This window comes from Physeter macrocephalus, chromosome 4 (genome assembly GCF_002837175.3).
Source record: "Physeter macrocephalus isolate SW-GA chromosome 4, ASM283717v5, whole genome shotgun sequence".
NCBI lineage: Eukaryota > Metazoa > Chordata > Mammalia > Artiodactyla > Physeteridae > Physeter > Physeter macrocephalus.
In genome coordinates, this window is record NC_041217.1 from 69,406,840 (window position 1) to 69,428,395 (window position 21,556).

The 21,556-nt window shown below is 48.0% G+C and overlaps 1 protein-coding gene across 4 annotated transcripts; it reads right to left on the reverse strand.

The window, feature by feature from the left end:
• Positions 1-6,388: 6,388 nt before the first annotated feature.
• On the reverse strand, positions 6,389-17,719 carry DUSP23 (dual specificity phosphatase 23). 4 transcript variants are annotated; one of them, XM_055084269.1, is made up of 4 exons: positions 17,632-17,719; positions 17,269-17,537; positions 8,272-8,325; positions 6,389-6,941 (listed from the first exon to the last, which is right to left on the reverse strand). In XM_055084269.1, the coding sequence occupies exons 2-4, from the start codon at positions 17,533-17,535 to the stop codon at positions 6,876-6,878; spliced, it is 387 nt and encodes a 128-aa protein (XP_054940244.1). In that variant the 5' UTR covers positions 17,536-17,537; positions 17,632-17,719; the 3' UTR covers positions 6,389-6,875. The 4 variants fall into 4 exon arrangements, with proteins under 4 accessions (XP_054940244.1, XP_054940243.1, XP_054940245.1 ...); XM_055084268.1 differs by lacking the exons at positions 6,389-6,941; positions 8,272-8,325 and adding an exon at positions 12,278-14,962; XM_055084270.1 differs by lacking the exons at positions 6,389-6,941; positions 8,272-8,325 and adding an exon at positions 16,228-16,571.
• Positions 17,720-21,556: the final 3,837 nt, after the last annotated feature.

Sequence of the window (21,556 nt, forward strand, 5' to 3'; positions counted from 1 at the left end):
TTCCCGGACCGGGGCACGAACCCGTGTCCCCTGCATCGGCAGGCGGACTCTCAACCACTGCGCCACCAGGGAAGCCCTGAAATTTTGTTTTAAATTTTACTTAATTTAAATTTAAATAGCTAGTAAATCAACTATACTCCAATATAAAATAAAAATTAAATTAAAAAATAAAAATAAACTTAAATAGCTACATGTGGCTAGTGGATGCCTTGTTGAATATTGCAAGCTTAGCATAATGACTGGCAAGTGGGAAGTGCTTGATGATTAGCTACCGTTGTAAGGAAAAGAGTGTGGAAGCCTTGAGCTACCAGAGCCTTCCTCTCAACCTTAGTTTGTCCTGGAAAGGCCCAAAGAGGTGAAGTAAATTGTGTAAAGGTACTCAGCCATGAAGCCTGCTGGGATTGGAGCCACATCCCTAGCTGGGACTGGAGGCCCAGGGAAAGATTTGACATCATTTCTCTGAGTTAGGTTCGAAAGAGAGAACTGAGGAAATTTACCAAAAGCCTAGAATTTAGGACAGGAGCTGTAAAGACCAGGAGTCCAGTGAAGATGGAGCCAGACTGGGAATGAAGCTCTGGGCCTGGCCGTACTATGAGGCATCTGATCAACCTCTTTCCCTCTCCCTCCTAGAGACCTGGAGAGAACTTGGAAGGGCCAATGGGAAAGTTTGTGTCAGGTCTGCAGCGATCCCCTGTGGCTACATGGACAATTGCCCTAACGAGAGCATTTGTATTAATACCAAAAGGTCATTCTCTATCCGCCTACCCACTTATCCATCAAGCTTTATTTTTTATTTTTTAGCTCTTGCTCAATGCCCAGTCCATCTGTGCCCCTGGGAGCTTAGGAGGAGACAGGCATACACTCAGTATGGTCTTTGTGCTTTTTAAACCATTTTTTTTCATGCCTCCATTATCCTATTTCATCACACTGTATTGTATTTGTTTTATTGTCTTTCTCTAATTCCAGTTTGTGATCTCCCCAAAGCCAAGAGCCAAGTCTAATTTATCTTTGTGTCTCCAGGCCTAGCACAGTAAGAGCTTCAAGGTACAGCAAAGTATAATTGTTAGGAGTTCTGGAGTCAAAGAGTTGGGTTCTAATTCTGGCTCTGCTGCCTACTAAGTGGAGGATGGGGGGTGGGAGGGATCGCTTAATCTCAGATTTTAAATCTCTAACAAGGTAATAATGACCTTGATTTCTAGTACTGTGGAGAGGATTACACTTTTGCGCACACAGTATCTTGTACACTAATCCTTCCACTTGAAATTGGGGTCTACACTTATATTTTCTTAGGAGCCTTGTACCACCAATGCTACGTGAACTTTTCTCTCCCATGAGTATGGTCACACCATCTCAACTGGATCTTTCTGAAAGATGCTCTGAAAGATGCTCAAGTCTCTTTTGTCTTCAAACCAAACCAAACCAAACCAAACCAAACCAAACCAAACCATTCTAGCAACCCTTCTCTTGACTCCACACTCACCATAAGCCCCATTTACAGTCACTCTACTTCAAAGAGTAGAATATGGCGGCACTTCCCAGTTGGCGTTCTAAGACTCACTGGTGTATCTCAAATGGTTACAGGTGTTACAAGATATTGATCTTCTCAGCCCTCAGGGCAGCTGGGTGGTGCCACACTTCCAGCAGGGAGCAGCCTTGCTCAATTACCCAAAGTTCCATTTAAATATAATTTTCTAGGGCTTTCCTGGTGGCGCAGTGGTTAAGAATCCGCCTGCCAATGCAGGGGACACGGGTTCAAGCCCTGGTCTGGGAAGGTCCCACAGGCTGCGGAGCAACTAAGCCCGTGCGCCCCAACTACTGAGCCTGTGCTCTAGAGCCTGCGAGCCACAACTACTGAGCCCGTGTGCCACAACTACTGAAGCCCGTGTGCCACAACCCCATGCCTAGAGCCCGTGCTCCCCAACAATGAGAAGCCCATGCACCACAACGAAAAGTAGGCCCCGTTCGCTGCAACTAGAGAAAGCCCACGTGCAGCAACTAAGACCCAACGCGGCCAAAAATAAATAAATAAAATACATTTTAAAAAATTAAAAAATTAAAAAAAATATATAATTTTCTATATGTGCCACAAAGTGAAAGAGTTTGGGAAGTGCTGACATGCATTCTGCCATCCCCTGGTCTCCGCTTGCTCCCCTCTCAATCACCCCTCAACCCGCTCCAATTTGGCTTCTGCCTCCTTCACGTCTCCAGCATATCCAGTGGGTGGGGTTTTGTTCACACTCAGTTTGATTTCATGCTCACATTGTTACTGCTGATTACTCCCTCCTTCCCGAAACACTGGGACACCAGGAAACCTCGTTTCCTCTCCACTCTCAGCAGGCTCTGCTCCCTCCTCCAGGGTCTTTGAAGAAGTTCTTCTGACCCCAGTCCCGGGCCCTGTTCTCTGTTCACTTTACAGTCTCACACTCAATAGTCTCATCTGTGCCCATGGTTTAAATGATCACTTCTAACGCAGACTCCCATATTTGTCATTCTAATGCAGGTCATAACCTTGCATTTAAGATATGAAACTGCTGGGGGAGGGATACACTGGGAGATTGGGATGGACATATACACACTACTATATATTAGATAACCAATAAGGACCTACTGTATAGCACAGGGAACTGTACTCAAAACTCTGTAATGGCCTATGTGGGAAAAGAAGCTAAAAACAGGGGATATATGTATAAGTATAATTGATTCACTTTGCTGTACGCCTGAAACTAACACAACATTGTAAATCAACTATACTCCAATAAAATTTTTTTTTTTGCGGTACGCGGGCCTCTCACTGTTGTGGCCTCCCCCGTTGCGGAGCACAGGCTCCGGACGCGCAGGCTCAGTGGCCATGGCTTACGGGCCCAGCCGCTCCGCGGCATGTGGGATCTTCCCGGACAGGGGCACGAACCCGTGTCCCCTGCATCGGCAGGCAGACTCTCAACCACTGCACCACCAGGGAAGACCCCAATAAATTTTTTTAAAAAAAGTTATGAAACTGCTTACCAGAGAGCTCTGCGCGGAGGTCTCAAAGGCTTCATAAGCTCAAATGTCGAGACTGAACCCAGCCCCTGCCTTCGAAGCTGGTCCTCTTCCGGTGTTTCCTGTGTTAGCTGGCAGCACCACTCACCACCCTGCTACGCAAGTCAAAAACCTGGGTGTCACGTCTCTGATTTGCCCCAAACGTTCCCATACTATGACCCTTTTGGATAACTGGTATCGTGCATGTGTGCATGCTTTGTGTTTCTGTTGTTGATCATTTCTTCACTGCCAGTCTGCCTGAATCCCAGTCGTGTCTTAGATTTCAGTTTACATAACCATTCCTATGGAAGCTCTTTCCTGACCACCCCCCAGCCCCCAGCCCAGGCTGGCTGAGGGGCACATACATCTGTCTCAGCATTTAGCACACCCATCCGGCATTGTAATCGCCTCTTGTGTGCATTCCCTCCACAGGACTGCAAGCTCTCAGAGGGCATGGGGCAAGTTTGTCTTGTTCTTTGCTGTGCATTCAGTGCCTGGTTCAACAGACATGTGTGGGATGGAGACCGAGATGCAGCAGAGGCTCCCCTCTTACTGGTTCTGCTTATGCCCAGTAACAGCCAGCTGGAGGGGGCTGCTGAATTGTCACCTGATCTGCCCTTCTTCAGGTCCTCTCACCCCTGCTTCCATTCTCTTATTCATAAATAAGTGGGTCTTAGGGTGAGATTGCCCTACCTAAGGTGCTTGGCTGTCTCTGAGTTAGCCTAATATCCAAATAATTCAGTACCTCTATTCCTTCCTTCCTGGCAATGGGAGATCGTCAATTTCTTTGGGGGGGGGGCTTCCATTTAATCTGTTTCTTTGAATCACAGCTGCACCCCTTCTGTATTTCCTTACTTTTGATTGTATACATACCCATTACATTCCTCCTTGCATATATTTTCCTAAGTAGCATGTTAAAGTTTTTTTCAGTTGTGGTTCAGATAGGGCAGCCTAGAAGCCTGTGGTCACCAAAAGCAGTCTTAGAATTAGGGAATGGCTCCATAGAAGTGGCTGAAAATGGAAGGAGGCACATTCTTCCCTGGAGATTGAGGAAGAAAAGCATATATAATTAAAGCAATAAATTGGGTTTTTGACGTTGTCTGTTTACTATTGTCAAATATAATCTATTTCATGCATTTATCCAGAATGCATAAAATAGGTCAGATTTCATTTTCTTCAGTTTGCTTATTTTCTCCTCCAGTTCCCTGCGTAGACACAGAACCCAGATGGAAATGGGAAGACTGTTGACTTGTGTACTTAGAGAAGGTGGTGGTAAAGGATGCAGTGCACTGGACCCTGGGAATTGGATGCCCGTGAGCAAATAAAAACTAAAAAGAGGCAATGAGGTATCTGGGAAAGAGCATGGTGTTTGGAGTCAGACAGATCTGAGTTAGAATCCTGGCTCAGCTGCATTCACTGTGCAGCTTGGGTTTCACTCTCGTTCCTGTCTTCCCTGCATTCACTCCGTGCGGTCCTCCCACCACCAATTTCTCTCTCCACTGGGTTCTTTTCATCTGCATATGGACATGCGCAAATATCATCTCAAAACAAACAAACCTTGCCCTCTGCCTTCTTCATCTCCTTCAGCTTCCACCCAGGCGTCTCCTCCCTTTACTGCCAAGCTTCTCAAAAGAGTCGCCCACACTCCCCGTCTCCTCTTCTGCAATCCCCACCCACTCCTCAGTCTCCGATGATCTGGCTTCGGCCCCCACTGCACCACTGACCTGCTTCTGTCACAGTCACAATGACTCCTGTGTGGCCAGCCCCAAAGACCGTTCCTTGCCCTCTGGTCATCTGGCTACTCAGCAGCATTTCCAACCGTCGAGCTGCTTCCCTCTTGAAGCAACTTTTCTTTCTTGGCATCCATCTCATCCCCCTTTCCTGGATCATCCTCCTACCTTTCTGGCCTCTCCTTAGTCTGTTTGCTGGATCCTCCTCTTCAACCTGACACTGAACGTAGGGGTCCTCAGAGTTCAGTCCTGGGGTCCCCTCCCTTCCCCTTCCCATCACTTCTCTTCACTGGTTACACTGTCTCCCTAGTCCCACGGCTTTAAGTAGTGGACAGCAACACCAAATCCTGACCTGACCCGACCTCTCTGGGAGACTTCGACCCGGAATGTACAACCGTTGGCTGTCCTCCTCCACTGGGGTAATTCACAAATATCTCAGACTTAACTTATCCAAAATAAAATCCTTCATCCTTCTCCTTGCTGGGAAAAAACTACCCTTCCACTGTCCCTGCCCTCCTCCCCATGTTTTCTCATCTCAGTAAGCACCACCACTAGCTACTCAGATAGAAACTTCAGAGTCATTCCTCACAGCTAACCTATTACCCAGTTCTATTGGTTCCTCTCCAAAATATATCTCGAATCCACCTGATTCTCCCCATCTTTACTGCCACCTTTATAGTGGATCTTCTGATTATCTTTTGCCTCCATTACTGTGAAAGCCTCTTAATTCTTTTCCGCACCTCTGCTCTTGCCCTCCCATGCATTTCACACAGAGATATGACCTACACAGAAGATAAACAGACCCAGCGTAAACACTCCTTGGCTTAAAACTTCCAATGTCTCTCTCCATTGCCCTGAGAATAAAACATAGCCCTTTTTATAATGCCCAGCAGGGGGAGCCCTACCTCTCGTTCCGGCTTCCTTTGAAACCACCCACTTCTCTCACCTTGCTGTGGATGATCCTTCAGTTCTGCTAACGACCACAGCTCCTCCCTCCATGCAGCCTTCCTCTGCTGTTCCCTTTGCCTCAGAGGCTCTGACCCCACCCCACCTCTGCCTTCTCTCTCTGTGGTGTGTGTGTGTGTGTGTGTGTGTGTGTGTGTGTGTGTGTGTGTGTGTATAATATTAAACATTCAGAAAAGTAAAATTTTATTGTATGTAAATTATACCTCTGTACACCTGATTATCGAAAGAAAGAAAGAAAGAAAGAAAGAAAGGAATGCATAACAGATAACATAAGAAACATCTGGGTACCCACCACTCAGCTCTATTTAATTCTAAAATGTCATATTTGCTTCAGATATTGTCTTTCTTAAAGGAATAAAGTAGTACACAATGAAGACACCCCACCTCTGGATTCCTTCCCAATTCTATTTTCCTCTCTTCTTTCCCAGAAGTAACTCCTGAATTTGGTATTTGTCATTCCCATGTTGTTTTTATACTTTCCTTACATGTGTGTGTATCCATCAACAATACACAGCATTGTTTGCATAGTTACATTTTATGCAAGTAGTTTTATTGTGGGAGGATTCTGTAACTCACCCAGTTCCTCAGCATGCTTTGTGAGATGGATCCACACTCACACAGGTGGCTCTGGCTGTCATTTCCACGGTGGCATAGAATTTCATTGGATACATACATCTATCTTGATTTATTCTCCTCAAGATCGATAACGGTGCCATTTTCAATTTTTGACCATCATAAACACTGCTGCAAAGACCATCTATCTCTCTGTACACGTCTCCTTGGGCACATATTTGAGAGTTTCTCTAAGGTAAAACCTTAAAATCGGAATTTCTGAATAATAGCGTACTTGCCTCTCCAACTTTACTAAATAGTGCCAGATTGCTCTTCAAAGCGGTTGAAGAGTTTCCACTCCCACCGCAGCGGGGGCATTTCCGGAGCTCCTTATTCTCACCTACAGAGGTGCCGAGCTCGGTCAGGCCTCCAGGGGGCGCCGCGCATCTCGCTGTGATTCTGGGCGGCCGCGCCAAGAGCTGCTGGACGCAGTTCTTCTTTTCGCTAGTTCGTGGTCCCTTGGCCCTGCAGGTAGTCATTGTTGAGGATGAGATCCCAGAGGTGCATTTAGGGCAGGCTCCAGCCCCTGGGTCGCTGGGAGATGTGGCCTTAATCCTCATCTCCTCCAAATCTTTTCCAAAATTTGAAAGCAGTACAAAACAAAAACTTCTCCATCTTGAATTAAAACCAAAAAAGGACCTAGGTTGCTAAAAGAAACATCTGTATGCTTAACATGCAAAATGCTAACATTTTAACCTATATGTTTGCTTCAGATGTTTTCTTTTTAAGAAACAAAACATTCCAGTTACACTTGAAATTCTCCTATTCTTTCACCTCCCTGCCTTCCAGGTGGCAGTTAAGATCCTGAGTTTGGTTGATATCCAAACCATTTATTTGTATAACATATGTATCCATAAACAATGTATAGTATTGTTTGTTTTTATTTACACAAATGCTATTCTGTACCTAATACTCCTGCAGTTTCTTTCCTATGCACACAACATTGTTTCCAAGATAAACCTACCTTGATGCCTGTATATCTGGTTCAGTGTTTATCTGTTCTCCTAACAATATATTTTTAGGTTGTTTTCAGCTTTTGGCTATTTAAGCAATGCTGCATACACACTTCACAAGAGACTTTTGTTTTGTTCATGCTTACTTTTGAGTCCCTAGAAGTGTGCCTGGCACAAAGAAGTTGCTCAGTAAACTTGTGTTGAGTTAATGAACAAACGAACAGCCTCATACATGTTTCTAGGTTGCTCACATGCAGACTTTGCCCAGAATATACATATAAAAGTGAAGTGGCTGAATTTTCAGGTGAGCTCGGCAAATTACTCTCCAAGGCTATTGTTCCATTTTATACATCCCCCAGCAAATTTGAGGGTTTTAATTTCCCCTTAGCTTAGCCAACCTTGGTATCTTGAGATTTGGTGTATATGTGCGTCCAACCTGATGTATATCAAATCATATCTTCTTGTGCTAATTTGCATCTCCCTAATTCCTTTCTATCTCCCCACCTCCAGCCACCAATTGACTTCCTTTGTGGCTTCCAGGTTATCAGATTAGCAGAAGTAGGCTGGGGTGGGTTGAGGGTCACTCTTAAGCTCTCAAGGGGGCAGCCTGACTCCTGAATGGGTCTGGATCTCTCCATGTATTTCCAGCCTCCTTCCTGTCCTGGAAGGTTTTGAATACATGTGCCAGATCCAGGACCTCGGGACTGAAGAGCAAAGTTGGAGACCCAGGGCAACCTCCCCACCCAGTCCCACCTTGAGCTCTGAAGCCTCCTGTGAGGGGTGGGAGAGGGCTCTCTGGGCGCCCATGCGGGTCTGTTATTCTCCAGGTCTCCAGCTGGAGAGTGCCAGCCAGGAAAGCCTGGGACCCAGGGTGCTCTGGCATTTGTAGCAGCCTTGACGCCTCTGAGGACCCTGCATGTTCCCGTGGTGGGAGCTGTCTTTGGCGTCCCTGGCACTACCCCTCCTGTGCACACACCATGCCCTCCACTTACAGGAAAATATGCCATTTGGTCTGTTTGGGTCCTCTGTATTTGACAAATTGACCACTATTTGGAGAAAAGAAGACAAGTTCAAAGGTAAGGGGATAGAAGTAATGGGAGAGAGGGCTGGGGAGCAGGGGTGCAACTGAGGAGGAAAGTTTGAACTCACAGGGTACCCCCTGGCCTTGGGACAATAGGGAAAAATACTGGGCCGCTGGGCTGAATGTAGCACCGGGGGTCACCACCCCTGTAGGCCTTTGAATCGGATCAACAGCCCAAGATGTAAAATGGGACACCAGTGGATCAGCCAGAACAGTGGGTGTGCAGGAGCCACTGCCAGCTGCCATTGGAAAGGCCCATATTTCTAGCATGTAGGGATGACTCGCACTTGAGATCCTTTCCCATCTGAAAAGCATTAAAAAGTCATAACGTGCAAGCCCAGAGAATGAGCCCTCTGACTTAACAACCCTTTTACTTTCTTTTGCAAAGCATTAAAGTCATTAACTTCCAGCAAGCAGGGACAGGTTCTTACTGAACTCTTCTCTTCTGAAAAGCCTTAAAAATCAGCCACGGTGAGACCTTGCCTCTCACTGGCAATGTTAAACCATAAAGCACTGTACTGCTGCTAAGTAATGGGACCATTGTGTCACTGTGTGACTTAAGAAAAATGGAATCTAGTGACATGTCTTCTGCTCAGAAGCCAGTGGTGACTCCACACTTTGGACCAGATACGATCCCATTGGTGTGAGGTTCTGCTGCCCTTTCACTGCCTTAATCTAACCATGTGTTTTCTGCTACCCACTGGATGAGGTTTTGCCCTCATCCATGCCAGCCGACTCCCCACATCTTTCCCTCTCCGTCACTGCCACCCACTCATCTTGCCCATCTCTCTCTCTAAGCCTCCCTATGTGGACCTGACGTATAACATTCGTATTTTTAATAACATCCAAATTTGTATATCCTTTTAGGCTATCTGACCACACCCTCCACATCTCATTGAAGGTTCAACTTTGTGAATTCTACCAGGTGCACTCCTCTTATCTCTTCAATCGCTCCATCCTTAAGTATTTATACATTGCATCTTTTCTAATTGTATGTGTCCACCTTTGCATGCACACTTAGGGGTGTACATGTGTAATGTATTCCCCACTAGATTATACAACTCCAAAGTCTATTCTTTTCTTCCCATTTCTGCATCTATGTGCAGATACCCAGGCAGGTGACGGCATGTCAATTAGTCAGTTGCCACATGCTTATTGAGCACCCAGGTGCCAAGCATTGTGCTGGATGCTATGGATATGGGCACAGTCCTTAGACTCTAGTAGGAAAGAGAAAAATTAAACAACCGCGTGAATCATTATAAGTGAGCAGAGGGTTGCAAAATAGAAGGACAGATGCTTTGGTAATATGTATGAGTATATGTGGAGGTGGTTGGATGCCATTCCCCAGGAAATGATGTTAAACTGAGACCAATAGTAGGGGTAGAAGTTGGGAGCTAGGCAGAGCTGGGGAACAAATCATTTCAGGCAAAGGGAATAGTATGGGTCCAGACTGTCATGCAGAGAGAGCATAAAGCATCTGGTAACATGCAGGGAAGGGTTAATTCAGCTGGCGTGGGTTGCCCCAAACTTATACATTCCAAAGGTCTTCAGGACTGCCCCTGGACCAGCTCCTGCAAGATGACCTCTGAGCTCTTGGAATATCCTGCCTGATAAGAATGCCTTTGTATATCTGAGACCTTGGGCCAGGTCAGATAGTCTATGCTAACAAAGGGACATGGTGAATCCTTGTTTTTATATGCTGAGGCTGTTTTGGGCCTTCCATATCCATTTGACCTCTGCTGGGGCTGGAGACTGAGGAGATAAGGTCAGTTATACAGGTGTTGACTACATGATACATGATGACCCTCAACAAAAACCCTGGACACCACAGCCCGGGTGACCTACCCTGGTTGGCAATATTTCTTATGTGTTGTCACACATTGCTGCTGGGAGAATTAAGCACTGTCCATGCAACTCCACTCAGAGAGCATAACTGGAAGCTCCCACCTGGTTTCTCCTGGACTCTGCCCCATGTCCCTTTCTCCTTTGCTGACTGTAATTTGTATCCTTTCACTGCATTAAACCATAATGGAGAGGGTACCAGCTTTTCTGTGAGTCCCTCTAGCAAATCATCACAACCAAGGGTGGCCCTGGGGACTCCCAACACAGGTAGAGCAGAGAGAACAAGGGCTGTGGGGGGAGGGGAACGACTGAGGTGAGGAAAGAGATGGAGAAAGAGACTGGATTCCTCAGAGCCTTATAGGTCATGATCGAGAATGACATGGTTCTGCCTGTGGGCTTGATTCCAACGTGGTTACTTTATTTCATTCTATTCCATGGCCCTAGGCTGCATCCAGCCTGACTAGATCTCACAAAAGGTACCTACAGAAAACATGCCAATCAGTGAATTTGCTTGGTGTGGGGTTGGGGTGAGCCCAGGGGCACATAAAACCTACTGGAGATGAGCCGTGTCACCTGTCCGGATTGCTGCACCCATTATTTCCTGTATGGCCCACCTTGGGTTTGGAGCAGTTACTACTCAATATATATTGGTAAAGAAGAAACAGTGGTGTGTCTATTATAACAGCTTGGGGGAAAAAAAAACCCAGAACTGTTTTCCATACTGAATCCCACATAATGAAAACTCAGAGGTGACATCACCAATCTGTTTCATGATCACATATCCATGGTGACAGAATAAGTCAAAGGAAAAATAGGGTGAGAGAGTGGTTGAAGCGATTTGAGCAATTTGTTGGCACAAAAGACTCAGTTATCAAGGTTGCAAATAAGTCATCAACTTCAGGCATGGACGGGCACCAAAGTGTTTCTCAAATTTCTGCTTGCTTGGACAAGCATGCTGCCTTCTCAAGAGCATGCCTTGAATCCTTAATAGCCGGAGAAAAATTTTAAAGTAATGGAAGAAGTACTTATGTAACTCATTTCTAAATCAACAGGGGACTATATTTTTGATGGTGCAGGAGGCTTGAGGCAGAAGCCTGTTAGGCGTGATGGCTGTGCATGTGGCCCAACACTCCCAAGTCAGAGCGGTGCTCCCGAGTCCTGGGGCAGCAGCAGGGGGTGGGGTAGCCGTGTGATCTCAGAGCCACACTGATGGCCCCGTAAGCCAAGTGCCTCGATTCTGGAGAACACGAGATGCTGTTATGCAACTTCTAATTACAACGAACTCTCTTCTTTCTGTTCCCAAGAGGGAAGGCAGTTTATACTTCAACACAAACCTAAGTTTGAACCCTGTTCTAGCTATGTAACTTTGGGTGTTATTTAAACTCTCTGGGCCTCAGTTTACTCATCTGTTCACTGGTCATTATAAGAAGACCTTGTTCATAGGGTTGAAGACTCGATGAGGTAATGCCTATAAAGCACTTGGCACAGTGCCTGGCATGCATTAAGGGCTCAAACAACAACAACACAACCAGAAAGGACGTTAAGGTGTTTAGTAAGTCCTCAGACATAAAAAGACATTTTCGAGGGCTCGATGCCAGTCACATGTGCCTCAAGATTGTCATGCTGGGTGAGGACATCCACATGCTCTGAATTAGATACTAGTGGATGTGACAGACATGCCCTAAGGAATCAGCTTTACTATTTCGGCCTTCAATGTTTGGGCGGCATTTTAAACAGCAGCCCGTAACTCAGGTGCTGCTGGCTTCAGGGTCAGATGCAGGGTTGTTCTTTCGCTTCCTAAGACGATGAAGAGAATGGATGTCGAAGGCTGTGCTGATAAAATGGCCCTCGAGGGGCTTCCCTGGTGGCGCAGTGGTTGAGAATCCGCCTGCCGATGCAGGGGACGCGGGTTTGTGCCCTGGTCCGGGAAGATCCCACATGCCTTGGAGCAGCTGGGCCCATAAGCCATGGCCGCTGAGCCTGCGCGTCCAGAGCCTGTGCTCCGCAACGGCAGAGGCCACAACAGTGAGAGGCCCGCGTACCGCAAAAAAAAAAAAAAAAAAAAAAAATGGCCCTAGAGGTAAAGTTCTGATCATAAAGACAGACCCCTGTGTAACTGGAACTAGGGGGAGGTCTTGGCAGGTGCGGTGTCTGGTGGAAGGAGGATGGGTCTGGAGTCACCACTTGGGTTCAATCCCAGCTCCTTTACTACAAGTGTATGAAGCTCCTACTGGTCTCTAAACCTCAGCCCCTTCATCTGCACAAAGGGGAAAATACTTGACTTGCAGAGTGACTACAAGGATAAACTGATACAGTGCAATGTATGTAAAACACCTGCTATACGGTAGGCACTTCATAAATGATGATATAAGTAAGCAAAGTACAGTCACAGCAAAGCATGAAATGCATTCGTGGTAACTGATAGTGTCTGGTGACAAAGCAATCCTGTGAGACCAAATTTGTTTCTTAGAAAGAACGGCAAGATACAGACAGCAGGTTTGATGTGAAGCTTGGCAGATGAATGCAGTTCATTCTGGGAAATGGCTTATGGTTTGGATCAAATCCCTGCCCTGGGTGACATGTTCATCACTGCCCTGGGAAGACCTGATCTGGGGGATCATGGGGGACAGGTGGAGAGGGTCTGCATGAGGACCAGACCTCTTAGCCGGTGACGAGCCGCCCTGTAAGGGTGATCACAAAGCACAGCTCCAAGAGAGGTGCGGGGAGCCGCAGTGAGTGCACAGGATGTAGCCCTATGTCTGCAGCGGGAAGCTGTGTGCTGGGACTCATGGCCTGGGAGGCAGTCACGGAGCTTGCAGCCCAGAGAGCAAGCGGACCCCAGTCCAGGCGTGCTGCCGGTGAAGTGGAGGTGGGGAACCAGGCCAGGGAGGGATGGTCTCAAAGAAGGGCTCCTCCTGTCCTGACTCCAGTTGCTTCTGCATCAAAACAGTTTTCTGGGAGAGGGACCCAAGAGGTGACAAGGGCGGAACCCAATTGATAAGGGGGATGTTTTCCACAGAGAAAAGCCTCCATTCAGCAGGGAACTCAGATCACATGTCAGAGAATAAACATGAATGAAACTTTAAAAACATGAGGGTGGAAGCTGACATTACAGCTATGCCCACCAGCAACTCACTGAGAATAAAGCCCTCCTGCGTGTAGAAAGTTAATGGTGTCTATCACCCTCTTGGAAACCCAGCCTGGGGAGAGGAGAGGGACTGGGGACAGGTACCAGACACTGCTTGAAAAGGTAATGGTGTGTGATGGGGTTCGATTGGCCCTTTCTCCCCTATGAGGATGTGTGCGTCCACAGGTGAAATTCCCACGTATGCTCCCACATCTACTCCCATAGGAAATGAAAGCCTATGGTCGCATGTGGCGCTTGTTGGTCTGATGAAGTGGTTTTCAACTGGGGACGATTTTGTCCTCCCGGGGGACGTATGGCAATGTCCGGGGACACTTTTGGTTGTCACATTTTTTGGGGGGTGCATGCTACTGGCATCTAATGGATAGAGGCCAGGGATCCTGCTAACTGCCTTACAGAGCACAGAATGGCCCACACAGCAAAGAGCTACCCAGACCCTAGTGTCAGTAGTGCTGGCGTTGAGCAAGCCTGGTCTGATGCAACGCGGAGGTTCTTTGTCAATGGAAGCAGCTTGTTCCTCTCACCTGTCATCTCAGTGTGGGGTAGAATGGGGAAGGGTCACAGCTAGTCTGCAATCCCTCTTTGGTGGCCATATACAGAAGAGGGTGTGGTGCGAAGGCAAAAAATTGGGGGTGGGGTGGGAATGAGCCCAAAGAGAGACTCAGGCTAACCTCTTAAGGTAGATGGAAGGCCAAGGGCAGAGTTTTTCATTTCAAGTCAACTCTTACTTATTTAAAAACCAATTTCCTTAAGCACATAATTGTATGTTTATTGCCCTGAGGAACTCTTGAGGCAGAGGAGACCTGCTGAACTTATAGGGATGGAGGCTGCACACAGGGTTTTAATGGTGTTAGAAAAATTTTTCCTCTCCTTTGAAAGAGGCTTGGGAGAAAGAGAAGGGCAGGTTCCTCTCCTGCAGGGCAGAGGATGTGGGGGGATGGAGTTAAGATAGGAACGGAGGGGCAGACAACGTGAGGAACGGTTGTGTGACTCCAGCGGGCTGGGATCAGAGACAGAACTCCGGGGTGCAGCTTCAAGCCTGCTTCTTCTCTCCCTCCATCCTGGTAATTGGAGGGAAGGGATGCAGGAAGTGGGCTGTTCATACCCTTCCTGCCCCACCAGCTCTGCGTGTACACACAAACACGCACATGCACACACAATCAAAATACTCCTTTGGAAGATGCTCTGGTTTGCATCAGGAAACAGAATGGGTCACGCTGTTGTGGGAGGAGGGGGTGGGTGGGCAGGGCAGAGGGCACTTCGACGAGCAGAGGGTAAGGGCTTCAGTGCTTCCCCTCTTCAGCTACTTCTCACCCCTCGGTTTTATTTATTTATTTATTTATTTTTTTGCGGTACGCGGGCCTCTCATTGCTGTGGCCTCTCCAGTTGTGGAGCACAGGCTCCGGACCCGCAGGCTCAGCGGCCATGGCTCATGGGCCTAGCCGCTCCGCGGCATGGGGGATCTTCCCGGACCGGGGCACGAACCCGTGTCCCCTTTATCAGCAGGCAGACTCTCAACCACTGCGTCACCAGGGAAGCCCTCACTCCTCTGTTTTAGCCTGAACGCTTGGAACTGTAGGTTCTTCTCTTTGAGAGATGTCCTCACCTGGGTAAGCTGGGTGGGGACCAAGGGAACAGAATGAAGGAACTGATTATCCAGATTTGACACACGAGGAAAGGAGTGGGGGCGGTGAGGGCACTTTACAGTCTTTCTCTCACTGCTAGATGGGCAAGACGCTGGCTCATACTCCTTTTGTCTTAAGAGGGTTGGAGGGGGGTTGAGTTGGGTGGGTGGCAGAGGAAGGAAGATGCAGTGAGGAGTGGGTGGCCTGGAGCTGGTGGTGGCCTGGGCTACAAAGGCTGGGGTCTGCAGGGGACCCTTGCCTCCTCACTCCATGTCTCCATTGGATGTGGAATGCATGTCTGCCATGGTACCTATTCTATGTGGTTGGACTCTGTTGGGCTCCCCTCCTCCAGCAGGCTGTGAATCATGTCCCCTTCAGCTGAAGGGCCTCTGCATCTAACAAAGCCTGGTATATAAGCACTCAGTACACATTTCATGATGAATTCCTACCTTATCCATCCTGGCCTGCCATTCCAGACGAGAGGACAGGAATTCAAGCAAGAGTTATAGCAAAAAGAGTCCACCTGGCTAGTCTATCCCATTCATCCTATCCCTCGAAGCTGCAGGTGTGGTGGTGGTGCTGGTAGGATGGCATCCAATGGGGAAGTGAAGGTAACATCTGAGAAATATGGCCAAGGTTCGCAGCCCTGAATGTCTTCATTTAATCATCAAACATCCTCTGCATACCTGCCCAGGGAGGCTGGGTTCTGGCATTTCTTAGCCTCAGGCTGTGGGGCAGCATAATGGGCTGGAGGTCACAGGTGAGCAGAGCAGCGTGAGGCTGGGGAGAGGCACCCAGCCCCTGGGAGATGGTGACAGTGATTATCTGTGAGCACAGCATCCAGGCCTTCTCTGTCTTAAGAGGGCTAAAGGGATGACACACGTGGGGCATGCGGGCCTGGATTGAGGGGCTGTGTCCACAGAGGCCCTCCTGGCCTGTGGGCATCAGAGACCTTGGGCTGCCAGGGATTTGTTTCCTTTTTATTGACCAGCTCCCCAGAAGACACATCAAATATTATTAGAGAGCAGATACATAAGAGTTTCAGCATCTTTAAAAGGCTGAAAATGTGTGCTGTAGCCCTAGCCCATACTTCCACTTTCCAGAAGTGTAACTTTGCGCCTTTCTGAGCCTTGGCCGCCTCATCCAAAGAAGGGATGGCCCTTCTGCCTTCCCTTTATTATGGGGCTATTGTGAGGCGCAAAAAAAGTCGCAAAGTGTGGGAGCACTTTGTAAACTTAAAGTGCTATGCAATGTGAGCTGGTTCTTTATTTATTCAAGGCAGTGGCAGAGGCACACCCCACATTGGTGCTGCTCCAGCCATCCTCCTACCAGGACCTGCCTGCAGGGAAGGGCTACTGTCTTTTGAGCCAGCTGAGCGAGCGCTGGAGGTCTTAGCACTTTTAGTTCACTTCCGCGTCTCTGGCCCCATCTAACACACAGGTCAGGGCCGTGGGGGGCCTGGCAGAAGAGTGCTGAGGTCCCTTATTTCCTTCGCTGGTAGAACTGGAAGACCGCCTTCTCTTGCTCATAGGTCTCGATGGAGCCGGGTCGAAGGCGCCGGATCTCAGCGATGGCGTCCCCTGCAGCCAGGCCCCGCTCCTTCACCAGGTAACAAGCCAGCATGGTACCCGTGCGGCCAAAGCCCAGGGCACAGTGCACTCCCACCGCCTGCGAAGGGGGAGCTGGGTGGGGAGGCGCTCAACGCCCTCCCAACACTCTCCTGACCCTCACTTGTAAAATACAGCCAGGTTTTAAAGATGTAGGACAATGAAGAATATAAATATCTGGTTAAGAACTTATTTTATATTGCTTATATGTTGAAATGATATTTTGGAGTTACTGGGTTAAATTATATTATCAAGATGAATTTCTCCTGCTTCTTGTTTACCTTTTTAAAATGTGGCTCCATTACATTTGGACAGAACCTTGCTCTGGAGACTGCTCAATACCCCCTGACTTCAACCCCCATCTCTCCCAAGTCTGTTCACCCTCTCTCCTTCTCAACTCACAACATCAGCTGGCTCTTCGCTGCCTTTCCTCGAGCCCAATTCACACTACTGGGCCCTCTTCATACTCCTCCCCCTTGCCGCCCCGCCCCCCCGCCGCCCCTCCCCCCGCCTCCTACCCGCTTTGACTTTCTGTTCTGGTTGCGATGGTCTCCTGGCCCCACCGCCTTCCTCCAGTCTCTCTCCCGGAACCCAGCTAAGTTATTCCTGGCCCCGACCTCCCCAGCTCCGCGTGTCCCCGCTGACCCCTCCCAAGTCCCTCCCTCCCGGCGCTAACCCCGCCCACTGACCTCTCCCCGGGCGTTGGCCTCGTCGACAATCTTCAAGAAGCGGTCGATCTGCTCTGGGCCCGGCGAGCAGAAGTCTGGGATGCGCAGTCGGTGCAGGGTGAGGCTGGGGCAGCTGTCGCTGTGCGGGGGCCGGCGCTCCGTCAGTGACACCAGGTGCCGCACACCCTGGTCCAGCAGGAACTGGTAGTGGGCGGGGAGCCGGGGCAGGGCCAGCCCCGCCAGCCGGCCGGGGAGCACCCACGAGAAGTTAGGGGGCTGCACCCCCATGGCTGACGGAGGGCACAGAACAGCGGGTCACCGGGGGCGAGGCCGGCCCGTCCCGCTCCGCCCACCCGCCCCCGGGCCGGGTAACCGTCCACCTACCTAGCACTGGTGCCTCCTGGGGCCAAGTGGTCTTCGGGACACATCCTGGGTGTCGTCCTTCTCCGCCTCAGGGGATTGGCCGAGCCGCTTGAGGGCGGGGCTAGAACACCCAACTCCGGGCTCCCAGTGACCGCCGGAGCGTTCTGGCCCGGCCCCAAGCAAAACACTCGTTGGTTGGTTGGATAGTCAATAATGGGCGGGATTACTGCAGCCATGTGCACGGGGATTGGTGGACCACGCAAACAGCCAAGACAGAACACCTATAAGGAATTAAGAATTCTTTTCTGTGGATGAAGCAACTCCGGGTCGAGCTCTGCTGCTCCCTGGCGGTCGGTGGGAGTTATTGCATCACTGGCCAACTGCCCCTGCTGCCCAAGGGCCTGGTCTTGTCTTAACTTTCTTCACAATGTATGCCCAAGGGTTTAAGAGATGGCAAATCTACAAATCTACGCCTTGGGGGAGGAATCTTCTCTACAATAGCTCTAAGTCATTATCAGTGACTTTTTGAACTCGTCCAGTAATTGGGAATCGCCAATGTACAGGGGACTATTCTTGTTTATCCACTGCTGGAATTATTTTAAAAAAAACAGTGTTTCTGCCATTTGGTGCCCTGAAATCGTACCCGGGAGAATAATTATGTAATAATAACAACAAAAACAGCAACAACGACAACAACAATATAAGAATTAAAAAATTGAGCATTTACTATGTGCCAGGTATTTTTCAAACTGATTTAATTGCCACAGTAATCTTACGAGGTGGGTAATCTATTTAACTATCTTACAGATGAGAAAACTGAAGCTCTGGAGAGGTTCAGGAACTTGACCAAGAGATGACTGATGGCGGGGGATTTGAAACCAAGCAGCCTGGCTCCAGAATCTTTAACAAAACTGTGTTGTATTCCAAAGTTAAGTAGAAAGTTACTGCCTCTTTACCTAACCATCCTCATGCCCCTCAGCTGGGTTAAACAGTTGCAGGATTTGTTAATTTTTCTTCCTATTTCCTGATTCTCAGGTTCTGTGAGTCACCCTTCCCTGGGGAGGCTAGAGTTTCTCTGTGTCATTCATAACAGGTGGGGAGCTAGATCTGAATACAGTGTCTTAACTGTGATCTGACTGGTTCATATCCTCATTTGAACAATGTGCTTCTAGTGATCAGACTAATTATAATTATGAATATAGTTAACCCTTATTGAATTTGCTTATGTACCAGGCCCTGTGCCAGGTGCTTTCTGGAAGAGCCACATTGGGAAAGTATTTTTATATCTCTTTTACACATGAGTAATCTGAGGCTTAAAGAAGTTGGTTAACTTAGCCAAGCACACATAGCTAGTAAGTAGCTGGGCTGGTTGAGCCAAGGTCTCTCTCATTCCAAGCCCAGGGTACCTAGTCATGAAGACGTACTTCCCTCCTTCTGTCCCCATCTACCCCTGACACACACATTTGGTTCCAGCAAAATGAAAAGGAATTTTTCTTCCTCCAAAGATCAAAGCCTGCTCTGACCCTGTGGAAGATGCACTTACCGTTTACCCCGGCAACTCTGAAGCGTCACCTCTGCCTACTCTCCCCAGGTTCCAGGAGCTGCCAAATCTACCCTTTCCCTTTCTTCTGTACAATCACAGCCCTGATTAAGCCCTTCTTGTCTGTACTCCCATTTCCCACACAACTCCCTATGACTCTTTCTAGCCCATCCCAATTTATTCCTGTTGTGCCCTTCAGCCACCAGTCACCCCTTCTCCCCTCCCAGCAACTACTCTCAATCCCTTGCTCAGGATTTCTGGCTGTACTGCCTCTGGAGACAAGACTCCAGCACTTGCTCCTTTCAGGTTGAACTTTTCTCGGTCCCTTTTCCTTGCTGTCCTTTCTTTGCTCCCTCACTCATAAGGGGAAAACTTCCCACATCTCTCTCTACCACCCTATGCCCCTTCCTTGTCTCCTTGAGATCCAGCTCAAAGCCCATCTTCTTCAGAAAGAAGACATTTCTGGAGGGAGGGGGGACAGAGATTCCTGTGTGGGTCTCTGCAGGGGTTGAAGTGCATCCATCAACCCACCTGGGCTTCCTATATAGGAATTCCTCCCTCTTTACTGCTCTGCCTCTGGCTTCCAACAGGCCCCAGGTGAAGGGGTCCCTGCCTTGGTCTGTGTCCCATTGTCAAGAATATTATTTAATTTTCTGTCCTGGGCCCAGGGGGCCTCACACTGAAAGAAAAACTCCTTTCTGATGGTTTCCTGGCTAGGATCCCTGCAACTAAATAATGTCAGCTCCCCGCACGTAGCCCCCAACCTCATGCAATACTGAGCTTCTTTTCCTTTCTCTTCTGTGTTACCTGACCTTCAGTAAGATTTAATCTCCATACTCCCATCTCATTTTATATAAATATGTACTCCTAGTATAGCAGTTAGTTTATTGGATTGGGGTTATCTGTGTCAGAGCCAAGAAGGCATCATTCCATCTTCAAATTTCACACATGTAATACAGAGCCTGATACACAGTGCTCAAAATTGTTAAATGAATGAAAAAATAAGTAGAATGCATAGGCAAGACTGTGAAGGTACCTTTCTGGGAGTGTAGGCGAGTTTCCAGGACTATGTGACAATGTGTGTTTATGTTTCTTTTTTTTTTTTTTTTTTTTCCTCCACCAGCAAAGTGAGTTTATTCAGGAATAGTAGAGAATTGCAATTCGGGACAAGCAAACTATGGCGAACCATAAGCAGGTTCCGGGAACAGAGGAGAGGGGCTTGCTTTTATAGAGGAAAGGAAGAATTGAGGAGGGCTGTGATGGTTCTTCATTGGCTGCAGCCGGTGACAGCTTGTTGTTGATGGGCCAGAAGGAAATCTTTCTTCCTGCTGGGGTGTTTGTCTTTTTAATTGCATGAGTTTGAGGACTATTTGAGTGCAGTGTAGCACCTTCTTGAGATGTACTTTTTACATGTGTGTGCTTTTAAGGAGAGAATGACTGTGTCAGTATGATCCTGGCTAAGTCTAATTACTGTTTTGTAAAAAGGGAAAAATAAGCCTTGCTCTTTGCAGAGCCCTGCTCCTGTTGTGTGCATGTGTTTGATCTTGTGTGTATATAAGTGTGTTGAGGGAGATATTTTCCTGGAGAACAATCTGTTGACGCTGACGGTGGGCTGAGTGATAAGCTTAATTTCCCTGACTTCAAGGAATTTACAACATGCTGGGAGGGATTTAGACTCAAAAGTAATTGTTCTCATAACATATAATAAAGTACTAAATTACTCATCAAAGACAATCAGATCATATATATTGAAAAGTTAATTGTGCAGTAAAAATAATAAGCACAAGAGAAGTCAGTGGGGGAAAGATAAGCTTGGGTTGGAACCACCAGAAAAGTCTTATGAGGACAGCAGTCTTCGTTCCCTTTTGTTCTCTGCCCATTGTGAAATACTGGAAATAACATTATTTGAAAGCTCAACAGAACAGTTTTAGAGCATCCTAGCTCCCCCTTCCCCGCTGATAAGACTGTTTTGACCTAGTTCTCTTTGATGTTGAGGCCCAGTTCCTGAGGGCCTTGATGCCAGTGGCAGTTGGAGGTGAAACCAGAGACAGAGATTCCTTCCTCCAAGTAGGTCCCTGTGTCCCACCAAGGCAGAGGATTGCTTGGGTTTGGGTTCCTTTGGCCCTTGGACTGTAGTCAGAGCTCTCAGTGTCTTAAATGTTATGATCTTTTGTCTAAACACATTTCACACCTGGGACCCAATGATCTGGAAATTGAGTTACAGAAGGGATGGTGTGATAGCCAACCTCAAAGACCATCTCATGTCTTTTCCACATTGATAGGGCTGGTTTGTGTAACAAGTAGAATATTGTGGACATGATGGTGTGTGACTTCTTAGGTTAACTCATAGACAACAGTATGGTTTTGACTTGCTCTTTTGTGGGAGAAGCCAGCTGCCATATTAGG